The sequence below is a fragment of the Anastrepha ludens genome, chromosome 4 (genome assembly GCF_028408465.1).
Source record: "Anastrepha ludens isolate Willacy chromosome 4, idAnaLude1.1, whole genome shotgun sequence".
NCBI lineage: Eukaryota > Metazoa > Arthropoda > Insecta > Diptera > Tephritidae > Anastrepha > Anastrepha ludens.
Window position 1 is genome coordinate 98,735,902 of NC_071500.1, and position 17,153 is coordinate 98,753,054.

General features: G+C 36.1%; 1 protein-coding gene across 7 annotated transcripts in view; it reads left to right on the top strand.

Annotated features, from left to right (window-relative positions):
* The window catches only part of LOC128860320 (rho-related BTB domain-containing protein 1), a 43,217-nt gene that overhangs the window by 15,550 nt on the left and 10,514 nt on the right, over positions 1-17,153 (top strand). For 6 of the 7 annotated variants that reach the window (XM_054097770.1, XM_054097771.1, XM_054097769.1 and 3 more), the window contains 6 exons: positions 12,464-13,059; positions 14,768-14,871; positions 15,000-15,197; positions 15,273-15,726; positions 16,685-16,770; positions 16,832-17,090. In XM_054097770.1, coding sequence (XP_053953745.1) covers positions 12,880-13,059; positions 14,768-14,871; positions 15,000-15,197; positions 15,273-15,726; positions 16,685-16,770; positions 16,832-17,090 — 1,281 coding nt within the window. In that variant the 5' untranslated portion in view covers positions 12,464-12,879. The remainder of the gene's footprint in view (positions 1-12,463; positions 13,060-14,767; positions 14,872-14,999; positions 15,198-15,272; positions 15,727-16,684; positions 16,771-16,831; positions 17,091-17,153) is intronic. The other variant, XM_054097772.1, reaches the window with a different exon arrangement.

A 17,153-nucleotide genomic window follows, 5' to 3' on the forward strand; every position in this document is an offset into this window, starting at 1 on the left:
TGGCCAAGACGTAGCCGAGAGAAATGTTTTATTTGTGTTTTCCCTACGCCGGTGAGGTATTGGTGGGGTATATGGTCTCGGTTTATGGTAGTGTAGTGGTGGTGGGTGTAGTTTAGCCACTCTAGTTCCATTCTGGTGTTGAGATATCGTTAAATTTTTGAAAGAATATCTCTCTTTTTGCATGTGGGATCTTTTGTTATCGGTGCTGAGGAGGCTTGTTTGGCCGTACTGTCTGCCATCTCGTTCACGTGAATTCCTATCTATTTTTTAATATATTAATTTTCGCCTCTCGTATTTATTTCTCTATTAATTTAGACCTTTGCACTAAATGGCTTATAAGAAAACACTCACATAAACACTCATTGAATGCAAATACAAAACCTTATAAATGATTACCATATTGTAGAGCAATAAATGATTCCTATGTATATTTCTACACTTAAGTAAATAAATATATAAATGTGTGCATTTGTCTGTATGTATGTATGACGTTTTAACTCATGGAAGCAAAAGAAATGCTAGGTGCACAACGCACAAAATAAAAAAAAAGGTGGTCAATAATGCAATGCAGCTCAATTGGGTAAGGCATAAAGGCGGAATGTGGCAGTCATTTATTATGGTCTTTTCGCCAGTTGACCACTAAAAGCGTTCACAAAGCGCATAAATAATGCACTTTATGAATATTGCAGTGAATTGTAGTTCATTTTAAATGAGGTTGACACTGCAGAAAGAAAGACATCGACGTGGAATTGTGAAAAGTAAAAATATCGCCGTCCTATATTTTCCACATTATTTTGGCTATAAAGCGAAAAGTGCGTACACACGGGATATATGTAAATATATTTGTACTATACATGTATATGTGTGTGTGTGTGTGTATTGCCAAAAAATTAGGTTACACGCGCGATTACTTGCATAGAGGCAGATATACATACATATGTATGTATGTATGCATGTGCCAACTTTCAGAAGATACAAGCAAATGTGTGTCTCACTTAATTTTATATAGCACATGAAGATGTTTTTAGTTAATGTGCAAAAACTACTACTTCTTGACTCGAAATTTGTATTTTTCTTATTCTTTAATTCCTTTAATTTCATATAGAATTTGGGGCATGAACAACACTTACACTGATTGTTGTTGTATAGTCAGCCTTGTAGAAATTTCGCAAAGTGCCTTAGGCTGCTGCCAGCGAGTTTCTTATCTTAAACTTCTTTGTGATGGCAACGCCACTCCATGAAATGAACGGTGTCAGATTCTAGGTGGGGAGTGGCTAGCTGCGAGTGGAGACCACAGTCCGCTAGTTATGGCTTATTCTTTCGCAGATACGGCAACGCCATTTGGCGTTATCAAGTGAAGCCAATTGCTTATCTATTTAAATTTTGCAATATTTTCCTCTAGCATTACCGCTGTGATTTCTTAATGGTTGTATTATTTGATTTATTTGTGATAATTTGGTTTAGTCTCGTATGCGGCGCATAAAATGTCATCCACGTTATCGTTTCCTCTAGGTTAGGCTGTGTTAAACGACAGCCCTAGCTTGGAGCCCACTTGGACATATATTAAAAATTCGTCCGTTGCGACGCCATACAGGGGAAGAAGAAACGAGAAGGGAAGGAAGAAGGAGCCTTGAGATTAGAGAATGATGACCATGCACCATCGACAACGCCGACGGTGGCTGATTCACGTTCGTAATTAGCTGCAACAAGCTACTGATGAACTTCACTAGATTTGTGATATTTAGACCCGCTATATCCGCAGGCGTAGCGAAGGAAATGAAAGGCCAGATGTCTAAATCTTTGCCAGGAGAGAGCAGGGCAGCTGAGAAGAACGTGTTGAGATGATTCCACCTCGTCCTCAAGACAACTTCTGCGAAACGGACAATCCCAAGTTTCACCGCATGGATACCTAACGGACAATGTCCGGTAAGGATACCCATCAAACTCGATAGCTGGGGCTTTGTTAGCCTTTAAAGTTCCCTTTAGCGTCCCCGATCTACCCGTGGCCAGAAGGACCTCGCGACCTTGCCCGTTTGCGCACTAGCCCAGCGCTTGCTGAGTTGACTCGAGGTCCATCTTTCCAGGACCAGACCACAGGTTCTTAAGGGAACCACAATCGTGTCATATTTACTTCCTTAGCGGTAATTACCGAAGTAAGCAACCAATCCACTGCTTCCTTAATTGCAGCTACCTCCGCTACAGTGGTCCGCAAGCCTAAATTTGAGCTTGACGGCGATCTCCTTACAGAATACTTCGCCACCAACTCTTCCGTCCAACATCGAGCCATCCGGGAACATTTTTGCCATGCCTTGCCGCCAAATGTTACACCCCACCCACTCATCCCTTGAGGGAATATGAGTGGAAAAGGTGCGTGATTATCATTCGGAATTCACAGAGAGAACGTAGGTTCGAATCTCGGTGAAACATTTTTCTAATAGCGGTCGCGCCCCGGCAGGCAATGGCAAACCTCCGAGTGTATTTCTGTCATGAAAAAGCTCCTCATAAAAATATCTGCCGCTCAGAGTCGGCTTGAAACCGTAGGTCCCTCCATTGGTGGAACAACATAAAGACGCACGCCACAAATAGGAGGAGGAGCTCGGTCGAACACCCAAAACGGGTGTATGCGCCAATTATATATATATACAATATATATATTAGGTTAATAAATTAAACCTAAGCGAAATCAACTAGGCCTTCGGATGTTTTCTTTGTCAATGCTTCCCGGTCTTAGAATAAGTCAGACTTGATAAGAGACTGCTTGTACACCTTACTATTTAAGCTCATTATATCCAATGACGGTGTTTGCTAATTTTTTCGCCAATATACCTGTCCGGCTCCTAATTCAAGTAATTGCTCTTTATTGCGTCTTTGGGATTGATTCTTATTGAGCTGCTTATTGAAAAATTGAAGCAACGATTTGATATGAATCGCGAAACCCTCGTTCACCGGCACCGCCATGAAAATTTAGTCAAAAGGTGCAACGAGCGCCGGCACAATGCGAAGAAGCCATCAAAAATTTCGTCAAAAAAATATTGTAAATAAAACCTATGTACTTTGTATAGAACAAAAAGTTTCATCACAAGAAAGTCTCTCTTTCTTCAAATTAAATTTAAATTCTTAAATATTCAGTACATTACTTATGCCAAAGTCCAGTTTGTTGCTTTCCCTTTGCACAAGTATATGTACATACATGCACATATATGCACATCCAAATGCAACGCAGCAAGCACATTACCCATGCAAATGACCTTGACCGTCAAATTGAGTAACCCAATTTTCTGCAATTAAATCACAGAACTATTTATTCACGACATCTGAGATGCATTCCTTCAAGCAGAACGAGTGAGCTCGGCAAAAACAAAAATTCCAACAATACAATGTAAAACAGTTCATACAAACAATAATACTATATAAATAAATAAAACAATTTGCACAATAACAGCAAGAAAAACAATCAACTCAATATGCACGAACATTGCAAAAAAAAAAATAAAATCAAAAAAAAAGTAAAAGCAATAGAAAAACTAAATGAAACGACAAAGAACAATTTGCGCACGCAATTCTATACTTGCCATTATTTTGCTCTCAGCACAACACTTTGGCGTCGCTCTCGCGCACCTCCACCCCCGTTCCTCATTGTGATGTCAAACTGAGCGCGGCACGTGAATAATTATGCCTACATGTGTACATACATACATACATACATACGTACATACATACATACAATATATGAATAAGTATGCATGTGAAAGTACGTATAATATATCATGAAATGAATGAATCGACAACAACACAAGTAAAATAAACCCGACCACCATATTCCAAACAATAATAAATATTGCATGGAAAAAGCAAAAAATAAAATACACAGCACGAACGACATAAATTGCAAAAACAAATAACGACATGCAGAACAACAAAAATTAAAGTTTTAATAAATAATTTGAAATATGTATAAAGCACCCTCTATTCCAAAATAAAACGAACAAATAGAAACAGAAAATATATACATATTTTGTGAGAAATATTTTTTATTAATTAACTGACTGATAATGCGAACGAGTTACCGAATCCGAGTTTTCATCGTGCACGTCTATGTATGTTTCTACTGTAATACATACATACCACTTTAGTTAATCAAAAAGTTCATGATATATTTAGAAAAAAAGTGATTTGTCGCCTTCAAAGTACTCCCCATCAACTGCAGCACACTTATGCCAGTATTGGCTGTTGAAACATTTCTGGAACTCTATGTTCGGTATAGCCATCGGAACCGTCCTCGATTTTTCCATTACTTCCTTTCAGCTATCAAAACGCATTCTCCGTAGTGGTTTTTTTGACTCGATCAAACAGAAAAAAAGCGTAAGTAACCATAGCAGGTGAATTGCATGGCTGTTGGATGGTATTCGCTTCGTTCTTGGTCAAAAAGCACGGATAATGTTGGACTGTGCGACGGTGCGTTATCGTGGTACAAAATCCTTTTTTTCTTGGCGAGTTGCTTCACGTCTCTTAATGTCCAAAGAATAGTTTTTATTAACTGTTTGCCCTTCTGGTAAAAAATACAATGCCGTTGTAATCCATAAAAACTGTGAGCGTCGCTTTATTTGCAACTAAAAAATCCGAGATCAAGGTTGTATTTCATAGTACGACAATGCTTTAATATAGTAGTCTAGGCTATTGAAATGAAAATTTTCCAAAAGATAATACCATAAGTTCTTTTTTATTTGTAAATAGTACGGTTTCTTGGAGAAGAGAGTACAGTACTAGTGTGCGTTTTTGTGAAAGCAAATCCCAGAAAAATACATTTCTCATTACAGTTTGCTTAAGATGGTTTGTACCTAACTATCCGGCTGGGATAGCATTTATGTAGATTTTGTTCTCTCAAAGCTGTACATATTTACGATGCGCTACAATGATTTTTCAGTCGAATCAAAGGGTATGAGTGTTAAAAATTAAGTCTACATACATATTTGCTGGGCTCAACAAAAATAATGAAAACACATAAATACACCAACAAATAAAGTGAAATGCACATCAAAGCATCTACATACATTTACATATGTATATAAAAAGTACTCACGTTTATATTTATAAAATCAATGAGGGGAAATGTATGCTTTTATGTGAATGGTTGTTGAAAATAGCTTTGAGTATGGATTCAGAGTGCACAAACGATGTCAAATTAACATGTTTTTAGGTAGGTGATGGTGAGTAATACAGTAAGTAATAGTTTATGAATGACTTTTTTCCTAAATAAACAAAAACTCAGTATGATGGAAATGTATGTATGTGTAATATAAAATTCCAAATTTTAAAGTAATATAATATTTTGCTAACTTTAGCTCTAATTTCGCGAAGGGTGTCATTTTTGTGATGTAAAATTAAAAAATTTATTTTTATCACATTCGCTCTTTTTTATGATTCGGCACAAAAAAAATTTTTCGTCCATGTGTCAGAAGTCCGAGGGCTTCAGTGTCCGCGCGACTGTATTTAAATCTTAATGGATTTTTTTTGCTATCGTTTATCTTATCATTTAACACGTAAATATTCCATGGATATTTCAGTCAATAGATAAAAAATGATACTCGGGGAATGTCGTCCAATACTCATTGCATTTCGAGACGGTCTCTGACAACGTCGGTTGATTAAAGGGTTTTAAGAAAAGTATTGTATGTAAACTATTTAAGGATGCAATAGTGAAAATCAAAATAAGCAAAAGTCGTAATAAACATGTGGCCACAAACTAAAGGTTTTAGAGATCGGCAAGTTATTCGTTTTTTAGCTCCTTTTTTACTTGGATATCATTATCATCTTTGGGTAATGTTTTGTGAAATTACTTTTGTTGAATTCGAAAAAATGTATCCATTATTAAATTTGTACAGAAAGATTTTCATGAATATCGACGACTATGAGTTTTATATGCTCTTCAAGTAGTCTATTTACCATTCAAAACATAAATTTCAAATTCAAAAATTTTACATGATTTCCTTTACTGTGACATTTTTTTCAAAGGCTGTATTGGCCATCTTGCATGTATGGTCGGTCGTGCTAATGGGATGTTATTTTGATTTCTTGCATTTATTTCAAGTTTAAAGCATAATAATAGCTTTTACAGACCTCTTGAAGCTAATATAAGTTAAATTACAAAATAGAGTTAAATAAATTGAAAAAGAAGTTTAAAAAAATTTATAAAATTTCTTCTTTGACACCGAAAAACGTCAATCGAACTCGAGTTCTCATTAAATTGCTTTCATTAGCAGTATTACGAGTATAATTCGTTTTAAGCAATTCAAGATGAAATGGGCAAGATAAAGTAGGGATATGAAAGTGAATACCCATAACAGAAATAACAATCAATTTCTCCTTAATTACAATAAATACAAAAGACAGTGAGAGTATACACCTTCTACTCTCTACAGACTTAAATTAATTAAAATCAAACGGGAATTATAGAAAGAGATAGAGGTTTTGAGAATTTTAGCGAACTGAGAGCATATTTAAGGAACACTTTCTGTACACGTTTAATTCTCTCAATTGCAAATTGCCACCAAAGCACAACGTTTTTACGCTGAAGCATATCCAAATCGCCAGATCTCTTTTATATCGTATGTGTGGCAGTATTCACGATTGACTTCTTGATACCGCTTCATTGAACAAGCAATGCTATTTATCCGGAAGATAAAGTTCGTTGGTTACTCTTAGAGCAAATTATGGGAATAAACCAGGTATAGGGAATAAACCAGGGATGTGTTCATTTTAGGGTTTTTTCACATATGTAAAGAAAATTTCTGCAGCAAATAAAAATTGTATTTTAGATGGCTTTTAGTTGGATCCAATAGAATAGAGACAGATTTAAATAATTTACATTTTGTAATTTCTAATTTTCTAATTACATTTAAGAGTTGTAGGATCTAACAAATATGGTGAGGAACACGAGTGTCGCTGGTGAAACGAAAGTCTTAAATATTTTACATTCTTCTCTTAACACCCTGTCTACCAGTAAATTTAAAAGAGCTCAAAAAAGTTTTCTAATAAATTTCGAAGGCGTTTGATTTTTGCGTTTAGCGACCCAAAATTGCTCTAGAAATCCGGCTTGCTTTGCACGTGCGTTCGATTTGCACAAAATTTGTAAACTAGTGTAAACTTTGTAAACATATGCATGTATCTGTGTACGTACGAGTATAAATATTGGTACGCAATAACTCTGAGCTTGCTAAAAATACGTTAGTTATGGAGAGTTCATACTTGTACATACATACACACATACATATGCACTTTAAATAATTCTTTATACAGGGTGGCTGATGAAAGCCGCTACCAAAAAAAAAATTTAATAACTTTTTTTCTTTTTAAGTTATCTGTTCCATTTTTGTTTTAATTTGCAGATTGATCTTTAAAATTTATTAAAATGGATAACTGGGGCACGCAAACAAGAATTTGGATAGTCCGCCGCTATCACGCACTGGAGTCCGTAGTTTTGGTACAGAGAGAGTACAGGCGGATGTTTGGCGGCGATCCCCCGAGCAGATGGACCATAATGAGACTGGTGAATAATTTTGCTGAGCAAGGAACAGTCGCAAGAAGGCCTTGTCATCGAAACCCACCAGTTCAGACGGAGGAAACGATCGCTGCTGTAGCTGCAGCTATACAAAGCAATCCAAGGGTTTCAACAAGAAGCTTATCTGCTCAACTTGGTGTCAGCCGACAGTCTTTGCAAACAATAATGCACAAAGATTTAGACTTATTTCCCTACAAAATTCAAATGGTTAACAAACTGAATGCAGCAGACTTGCCGATTCGCTTGGAATTTTGCCAGAAGATCCTGCAAATGGTGGAAGAAGACCAAAACATGTTAAACTGCCTTTTCATGTCTGATGAGGCCCATTTCGATTTAAACGGCAATGTGAACAAACAAAATTGTCGAATATGGAGTACTTCTAACCCACAGATACTCCACGAGACGGAATTGCATCCTCTTCGCGTGACAGTGTGGTGTGCGGTTTCTTCACGCTGTATTGTCGGGCCTTATTTTTTTGAAGAAAATGGTCACACCGTTACGGTTACTGGAGACCGTTATTTGAAAATGCCGAAAGAATTTTTCTATCCAGAACTACGCCGAAAGAGAATTCCTTTCAACTCTGTGTGGTTTCAACAAGATGGGGCAACGTCTCACATAGCCCAGACTGTTATGACAGAGTTGCGACGAAAATTTCCCAATAAACTGATTTCAAGAAACTCCGAATTTCGTTGGCCCCTCAGGTCGCCTGACCTTACTGCACCTGACTTTTTCTTGTGGGGTTTATGTAAACAAGAAGTTTATAAAACAAAGCCAACAAATTTGGATGAACTAAAACAATCCATTCGGGCAACAATTGCGGCTATTCCTGTCGCAACTCTCAAAGCAGCAATGAACAACTTTTTACTAAGATGCCGCACTTGTGTCAACGAGCATGGGGGGCATTTAAATTCAATTATTTTTAAAACTAGTCAAGCTACATTTAATAAAATTTAATGACCTTCAACTTTAAAAAAAAATAAAATGAATTCCATACACTAAAAAAAAAGTTATTTGAGTTTCTTAATGTAGCAAAATTCATCAGCCACCCTGTACATATGTATGTATGTACCTACAAACTTCGAATAGCCTAAATAGGTATGTGGTGCAAAAAATATTATATATTCCCCAGTCCAAGCGTCGGTACTATTTATTTCAAATACATGTACTATACATATACATACATATGAATATGTGTAAATTATATGTACATATATCTGTATATTACCTGATATTTATTAACATTTGGATAGTTTATATTGCATAACATAGTGATGTTATGTACGATAGAGGATGTTCTCTAAATTTTATTGTAGTAACAGTATTCTGTATGACGTCCGAACAAATGCATACATAAACTAAGTATAATAAAAGACGTACATGTACTCCTATAACATATTCGTGAATTGAATTGTATTGAATGGAGACATGCATGGGGGAGCTAGCTTTGGCATAAGCAATAAATTCACTTGATTTTTGTAAGAACATAGTGTTAGTCAATTGATTTCTTATTTTTAGTTTGGAGTTTATTTATATTGCATATGTACATATACCTGTAGTAACTGGAAGTTTTTGAAGAAAAGACATCACTACATATGTATGATTGTGTGATTGTGTGTTTAAGACGGTATCTCATAACGGAAAATTTTCAGCTTTTATTGCTGATATTTTAGTAACGGGCAAATTCTTGTTCTGTGCAAAACGAAATAATTATAAGATCAAAAGTGTTTGCTTTTAATTGGAAAGTGTAAAATGTAATTGATTATATTATAAGTGCTTTTGAACGCTTTATCTCATTTTCATATTTATGTGGGTGTTTTGATTTTGGTTTTATCTGAATTTGAACAGAGAGAAATTTTAGTATGGAGAGAGAAGTCTTACAATGCGAGAGATTGTATCAAAATCAAAAAGAAGCAAAATTGTACAGTTTTGCCTTACTTCTATTTGAAAGAAAAGTACAGATGCGTCAAGAAAAATTGTTAAGCTTTAATCATAATCATATAAAATCAAATTGCCCTGCTGAAATCAAACACATTCTTAATTTGGGAGTTACTACCCGTCTGTGCAATAAATTTTGCAAGCAGATTCTAGTCTAGAATATGTAAAACGATAACTTAAAACTAAGTTAACCACACTGCACAAACAGACCAAACAACAGCTTTCCAATGAACAAAAAAAATTCAATCTGGACGGACCAGATGGTTCCCAAATATGGATGTATATTGGCATGATAAACGGAATCGAAAGCGGGAGAGAATGGATCGTAATTTCGGAGGGGGTTCTGTCATGGTTTTGGGTGGCCATTAGTGTCAAGGGCAAAACGTCCATATGTTTTATATCCACAAAAATGAATAGTGTCAAGTATATGGAACTTCTAGACGAAGTACTTATTACTATTTTTGATGATAATTTCGATGAGAAGTTGATTTTCCAGCATAACAACGCAGCTGTTTATGCTTCCAAAACATCAAAAGAGTTTTTGGCAGGGAAAAAATACAAACTTCAGAATGGCCTGCATGCAGCCCTGACTTTAACCCAATCGAAAATCTATGGGAAATATTTCTCAATCGGTTTTCAAAAATGGAAGACAGTTTAATAGCGTCAAAAGTAAAGTGCGAAATGGGATTAAGGGGTCCCTTACGTTTCCACGACAGTCGGTTCTACGTTACCGAAACGACCCGGATTTATATCCGGCCAAGGACTGTCACTCCAGCAGCATTCCTCGTATGTAAGTATGGGGAATGTTTATGCTGCTACAGCAACAACAACAACATTAAGGGGTCCCGGTGGTCTAGAGCTCGAAAATTTAGGGTATTTTCAGGAACTAAAAAAAATGAAAAACGATGTTCAAATTCTTTAGGTTTTTTATTCAACTTCTTTTAGATACAAAATGAAAAAGAAATTTAATTTTAATAATTTTAAAAATGGCTCTGAAGTTAACCCTACCGAATAATTGGACCTAGACGGCGTTGTCCATTTGGGCTCTTCTATTTATCTGAAACACTAAAACCAAAAAAATTATTAATCAGTATGACTGTAGCTATGTCCCGCTACTAGAATAAAAAAAAATTAACAAAATAGCGCGGTGTTGAATTTGACACGCTGAAAATCGGGTCCTTTCAGTTTTTAATAAAAAAAACACGAAATAATTGAAATAATAAAAAGATAAACTACCGAAAATAACTTACCCTGCTGACTTTATCTTCTTAGTCTTACTCTTCTTCTTCTTCTTGATTGGCGCGTTAACCGCTTAAGCAATTTTGGTCGAGTTTAACAATGCGCGCCAGTCGAGCCCAAGTCGAAGCCAAGTTCTTCTCGATCTCATCTTTCCAACGCAGAAGAGGCCTTCCTCTTCCTCTGCTACCACCAGCTAGTACCTCATCGAATACTTTCCATGCTGACTATAAAAATGATAAAAACCATAAAGATAATAGAGCGGCAGGCTAAACACCTGCCCCGTCAGAAATCAAAATATATTAACGAAACCAGCGCAAGATTGAGTCTTGTCGAGGCCCTATGCTCTCGAAAAAAAAATATTAATATATAATAAAAAGATTTCGGGTATACAGTAGACACTCAGATGTTTGAGAATTTTGTTTGGTCGCGGTCTTTTGGATTTTCTCCATTTAACGCCTACTCCAGATTTTTGTATACAGAAAAAAACACCCAACACCGTCAACAAAAAATAATTGCCAAAAATCAAGGCAATTTGAACCACTTGAAAATTGCACTTTCCAAAATTATCAAAATTCAATGGTCTATAAAACTACATACGCAAAATTTTTCTGAAAAGTCTGAGTAAAAAGTTTGGTATTTTGATGATGAATTTTTACAACTTTTATACAAAATTCGAAACTTTGCTTTATATGTTTTTTGTTGTAGTATGAATTATATTTTTATAAGAAAATATTTTAAACTACAAAATTAATAAATAAATAATCAAAACTTTTTAATATGTGGTGTACACTTTCTTTCGACACTGAACGTACGCTGGGTATATTAAACGTGCATGTACTCGGCTTTCCTATACTACTTTTTACTGAATATATGCCTTTTGGCATGGAAAAGCATTTATTTGCACACGAATGTTGATAGAATCCACGGCAAACAGATTCTATTTAGCTACATAATAAAATTTCAGCAAAGCGAGACCAAACTTTGTTAAAACAAAAAACAACTGCAAAAAAGCAAAAATGCAATGGCACTGACTGGCGCCATACGTAAGCGGATTTTCGGCTGTCAGACCGAAAATTAAACACCTGATAAACAAACACAAAACAAAGAGCCATAAAATCAACTGGCGAAGTCATATATGCCATCCCACTTTAAATTGCCTAGGAAGGAGGGTGATTTTAACCTTTCATAAAAAATGCTATAAAAATTCACTGCAAAGTTTAATTATAGGCAATAATTGCATACACACAACAATTTAGGTACTAATTGCATACTGAAATGCAAAAGTAAATGCACACTTCTGGAATTGCTTTGTGAGTTTCAACTTAAAACAATGTAATGAAATTTAATAAATAACCCGCGCTCACAAATCTGCGCACACTCACGCCCACACATATTATCAAACGCCTACCTGTTCACGACACCAGCGCCCCACATTCTGTAGTTTGCAATGGCATACCACAGAAATGTCTGCCTACTTTACATATGACTTTCAACTGGGCGTATGATTGCATATTATGAAATTTTTGATTGCCACTAAATTGTTACTCATACGTCATGTGGTGCCGGTTGTTGATCACAAGCGAGCGCATAATTCCACTAATGCGCGCATTTATTTCACTAATGATGACAATATTTGCATACATTTCATTTCTATTTTACTTGTCACAACTGAATTTAATCGTTTTTTTTTTTGTTTTTTTTTTCTTGTCTTCTTTTTTCTTCTCGTTACAGCTTTGCTAATTACTCAACTACTTTGTAATCGCATACGTTCGCCATCCTGCCTGCCCGTTATAGCCTGCCTACAATTACAAGAAAAATAAACAAACATAAAACTGATATAAATAGTAGTCAAATAACTACTCAGCCAACAACAACAACAACAACTACAACCGACTTAGAAGCGCTTCAATCAATTCAATTCAGCCATCAATTCATCTATTCATAGCGGCATGCTATAGTGCACGCCGAGTACGGACTGTCGTCATTCGTGGGCATATTCATAGAAATATAGCTACGAGTGGCATCCGCTGAGTGCTTGCTGCTTCTTCTACTCTCTCTTACTACCTTCATGTTGCAGACCTTTGGCTTTTATAATCATTAGCCAGTTTTTTTTGTGTACGGCTCGTCTTTAAACGTGCAATGGCAACATGGATAACGAACAGCCACATCAGGAATTAGTAAAGTGCGTTCTAGTTGGTGATACTGCCGTGGGGAAAACGCGTTTAATTTGCGCACGCGCATGCAATAAACATGTTTCGCTGTCACAGCTGCTCTCGACACATGTGCCCACAGTTTGGGCTATCGATCAGTATCGAATCTATAAGGACGTAAGTACAGAAATTTCATATAAACAAAAATGTATGTACTTAAATTGTTTTTGAAGAAAATTCACCTTGGCTAGTCTTGAACAAATTTCTATTTAAATATTTCTAAGCGTAACAGTAAGCTATTTTAGACTTTGCGCTGTTTAATGGCAATGGTAAAAACACTGTGCAAGCTCAAAATTTGCGCAAAGGTTTTAATAGCCGATTTTACTTGATTGGGGCATTCTAAATTCAATGACGAGGCCTGTTTTGTAAAATTGACTGCAGCTTATGGATAACGGAATCTAAAAATTGCATTATAAATTTAGAAATAGAAAATAGTTTAAGCCTTAATATATAATCTGACTAAACGGGGGACGCCATTGAATTTAAAAGACAAAATTTATGCTAGTTCCGCTATCAAAACCTATCCCCCCGAAAAAAATTAAAAATCCAACCATAGTGTATTTAGTATAGTATAGTGTTTACAGTGTGTTATTGAGTATTTTATAGTAAGAATGTGGTAGTAGCAACAGTGAATGAAAGTGGGAACAGTTTTTTGGTGTATGTATAATCGAATTTCTTTGTTAAAGAACACGCGCATTACGTGCAGCATTGAACACCTGGGAACCGTTAACGAAGCTGGGGGCAGTTAACGAAACTGGGAACAGCTAACAAAACTGGGAACAGTTAATGAAATTGGGAACCCTTCATTATTGCCAAATTGCCTTTCTGGACAACTAACCAACTCAAAACTATAATTATGAATACATGTTTACTGAATATAAGCTTAATTTATATCTGTGCATAGTTACTGAGATTGTAAACAGTTCATTGTGGTGCACATTAAAAGTGTAATCGGTTGTTAACTAGATTTTGTATTAGCACATCAGCAACATTTCGACTACCACAAAACAACAATCATCTTTAGTGCAATCCCAATTAGGACTCTTTGCAAAATGCTCTGAACAAAGCTCTTTGGAGTACAATTTATGCAAGTCCAGCCATTAAAACATTTCCTCCCGGAAAAAAGTTAAGGCATAGTGTAGTGTTAGTAATTGTACTATTATTGAGAGTGAGAACAGATTACTACACGGTTTACAATATGTTCTTCAATGTTTTTAAATGAGAACTTGACACTAGAAACCATCAATGAAAGTGGGAACAGTTTTCTGTATTGTACAATCAACCTGGGAACAGTTTATGAAACTGGGAACAGTTCATTATTGCCATTAAACTACCTTGCTGTACAGCTAATAATCTCAAAACTATAATTATGGGTACATACACCTATATATCTATTTCTCCGGATATACATCACGATGCACCAGTTAGCGCTATGCTCACACGCTCTGAAGGTGAAATGATTGCGTAAAATGTCTTGTGCATATACTTTTATTTCCAATAGTCATGTTTTTATGTTCAAATGGTTGAGTTTAAATGAAGAAATTAGGACAAGTTATATTTTTCTGCGAAGGAAGCAGAAAAAGAAGATATAATACCTGAGAAAAGTTAAAAGTTTTATGCAAAGCTGGCAATAGTTCCTTCAGCGATACTAAATATTGTAAAGCTTAAAAACAGCACAAAAGTTAATGCGAGTACCGTCGGAATGCTTTGATTTCATTGCAAATATAGGCCTCAAATGATAATCAAATGAGAGGTGAAACAAATTAGGGAAGCTGTTTATATTTGTGCGATTTAAATATTCTAAATGTCACATTTATTTTTCCAGGTGCTTGAGCGATCTTGGGAGGTAGTGGATGGTGTAAATGTGTCGTTACGACTCTGGGATACATTTGGTGACCATGACAAGGATCGAAGATTTGCTTATGGACGGTAAGTTTAAAACTGTTTTTTCATCACATTGCCGCAATATAATATTTTCAGAAATTATTTAATACATTTTTATACAATTTTAACAGATATTCTAATTAACTGTTCCCACTTCGCTTTCACACTTATAGATCTGATGTCGTACTTCTATGCTTCTCTATTGCCAGCCCCATATCGTTGCGCAATTGTAAAGCCATGTGGTATCCAGAGATACGCCGTTTCTGTCCAGATGTGCCGGTCATATTGGTAGGATGTAAGAACGATTTACGCTATATGTATCGTGACGAAACCTATCTGTCGTACTTTGGCGAACGAAGTACTTTCGTGCGGTAAATAAAATACCTTTGAGACGTGTTACTCGTACTCTCTTGTATGTACTAAAATACTTCAATTCTCATCAACAGTGCTGCGCTCAAGAGTGATCTCGTAATGCCCGATGAAGCACGTGCCGTTGCAAAGGAGCTAGGCGTAGCCTACTACGAAACCAGCGTATTCACCTACTTCGGAGTGAATGAAGTATTCGAGAATGCCATACGTTCGGCGTTGATTGCACGCCGACAGCAACGTTTCTGGATGACGAATTTGAAAAAAGTGCAAAAACCGTTGCTGCAGGCACCATTCCGACCGCCCAAACCGCCACCACCAGAAGTCACCGTAGTGGTGGGCAATTACAGACAAGACATGTACAACATGTTAATTTCGCAAACCCACACGGATCTCATACTGGTGGTGGGTACGAGTAAATTTCCGGTGCATCGGTTTATGTTAGCGGCTGCGTCGAACGTCTTTTATCGGCTATTGAATACGGAGCTAACGGATATGGGTGGAAGGAGTAGTAGTGAGTCGAGTATGGTGAGTGTGAGTAACATTTCTTAACAAAATAATTAGTTAGCGCTCGTTGTAATTATTGCATGGGAACAGTTCAATGATTTGGTAAAAGTTTATTTAGTGCACGAGTCTGGATGTCAATAGATGAATAATACTTTTGAAACGTTTAAATTGGATGGGAACAAGTGAATTGACTGGGAACAATTAAAGTGAAACGAAATTTTCCTATCGGCATGAGTAAATATTTATAAATACGTTTTGCAAATTTTGGAACTAAAATATTTCATACAAACATATGTACACGGTGGCGCAAAATTAATCACCCTATTGGAAGATTTATAATTTTTGCAAATGGCGTCGTACGTCAATCACATTTAACTTTTGTGAACTAGACAGTTACGGCATACAACCAGACAAGTAATAGAGCGCATTAAGGCTAAAAGAAAGATTCCCATCACCCAAAACTCTTCTTTTTTTTATTTGGTAAGAAAGTTATTCAAAAACAAAAGTGGTGAATAGTTTTGTGCCACCCTGTATATAATATAAAAGTTAAAAATAAGTAAATTAATATTAAAAGTGTCGTTGATAGCTGTGTAGGCCGAACTTCTGCTCCAATTTATGGTATCCGTATTAATTTTTTCCTGCAAATGGAATTAAAATTTATTTTCTTAAATAATTTCAACTGAAAGATTCGTGCGGATGTGACTTTGTGTATTTGTGTGCAACACACAGACAACAGATTCTTAATTTGATTCTAACTAAGCAAATTAAAAATGAAACAACTTTTTCTAACACACAAACAACCGGGTGTATTTTTATCACGAAAAATTTCTCATAAAAATATAGAACTTTCCATTTGAGAAGCAGCATCAAAACGCAAGCAACAAATTGAAAGAGCAGCTTGGCCTAAACACCTATTTTGGCTATATACAAAAAATTAATTTTAGTAAAAGTTGAACGTATGTACTGAATTCCACCCTTCCCTTAGGTGAGTTCCACATTTGGCGAAGCGACCACGGCGGATTTTAATGACGATACTGAGTGCTTGATACGGCACGAATCACGTACCCAGAGGTATACCCAGTTGTTAAGCTACTTAGACTGAGTTATTAAAATATAGGAATATTAATTCCAGAATGTGGGAACAGCTGAAGCGTCGTTCCAGCTATCAGGCCTTACCGCTAATCGAAACCAAAAAGCCCAGTGATCTCTATAAGGACCTGCATCATCCCATTTTCCAAAATATGCGCTTAGTGCAGATCGAAAATATGCGTGGCATTAATGTAACACAAACGATTGTCACACTGACAAAGCTCATAACACCGCAAGCGCTGCAACAGTGTCTGCAATTCATATATACCGGCACAATTGAAAGAGAATTTCACAATTTGCAGGTGCGTAGACATGAGCCAAGTACATCTATTGTTTTGACGGTGATTGTTGTTGTTGTGTTTGTA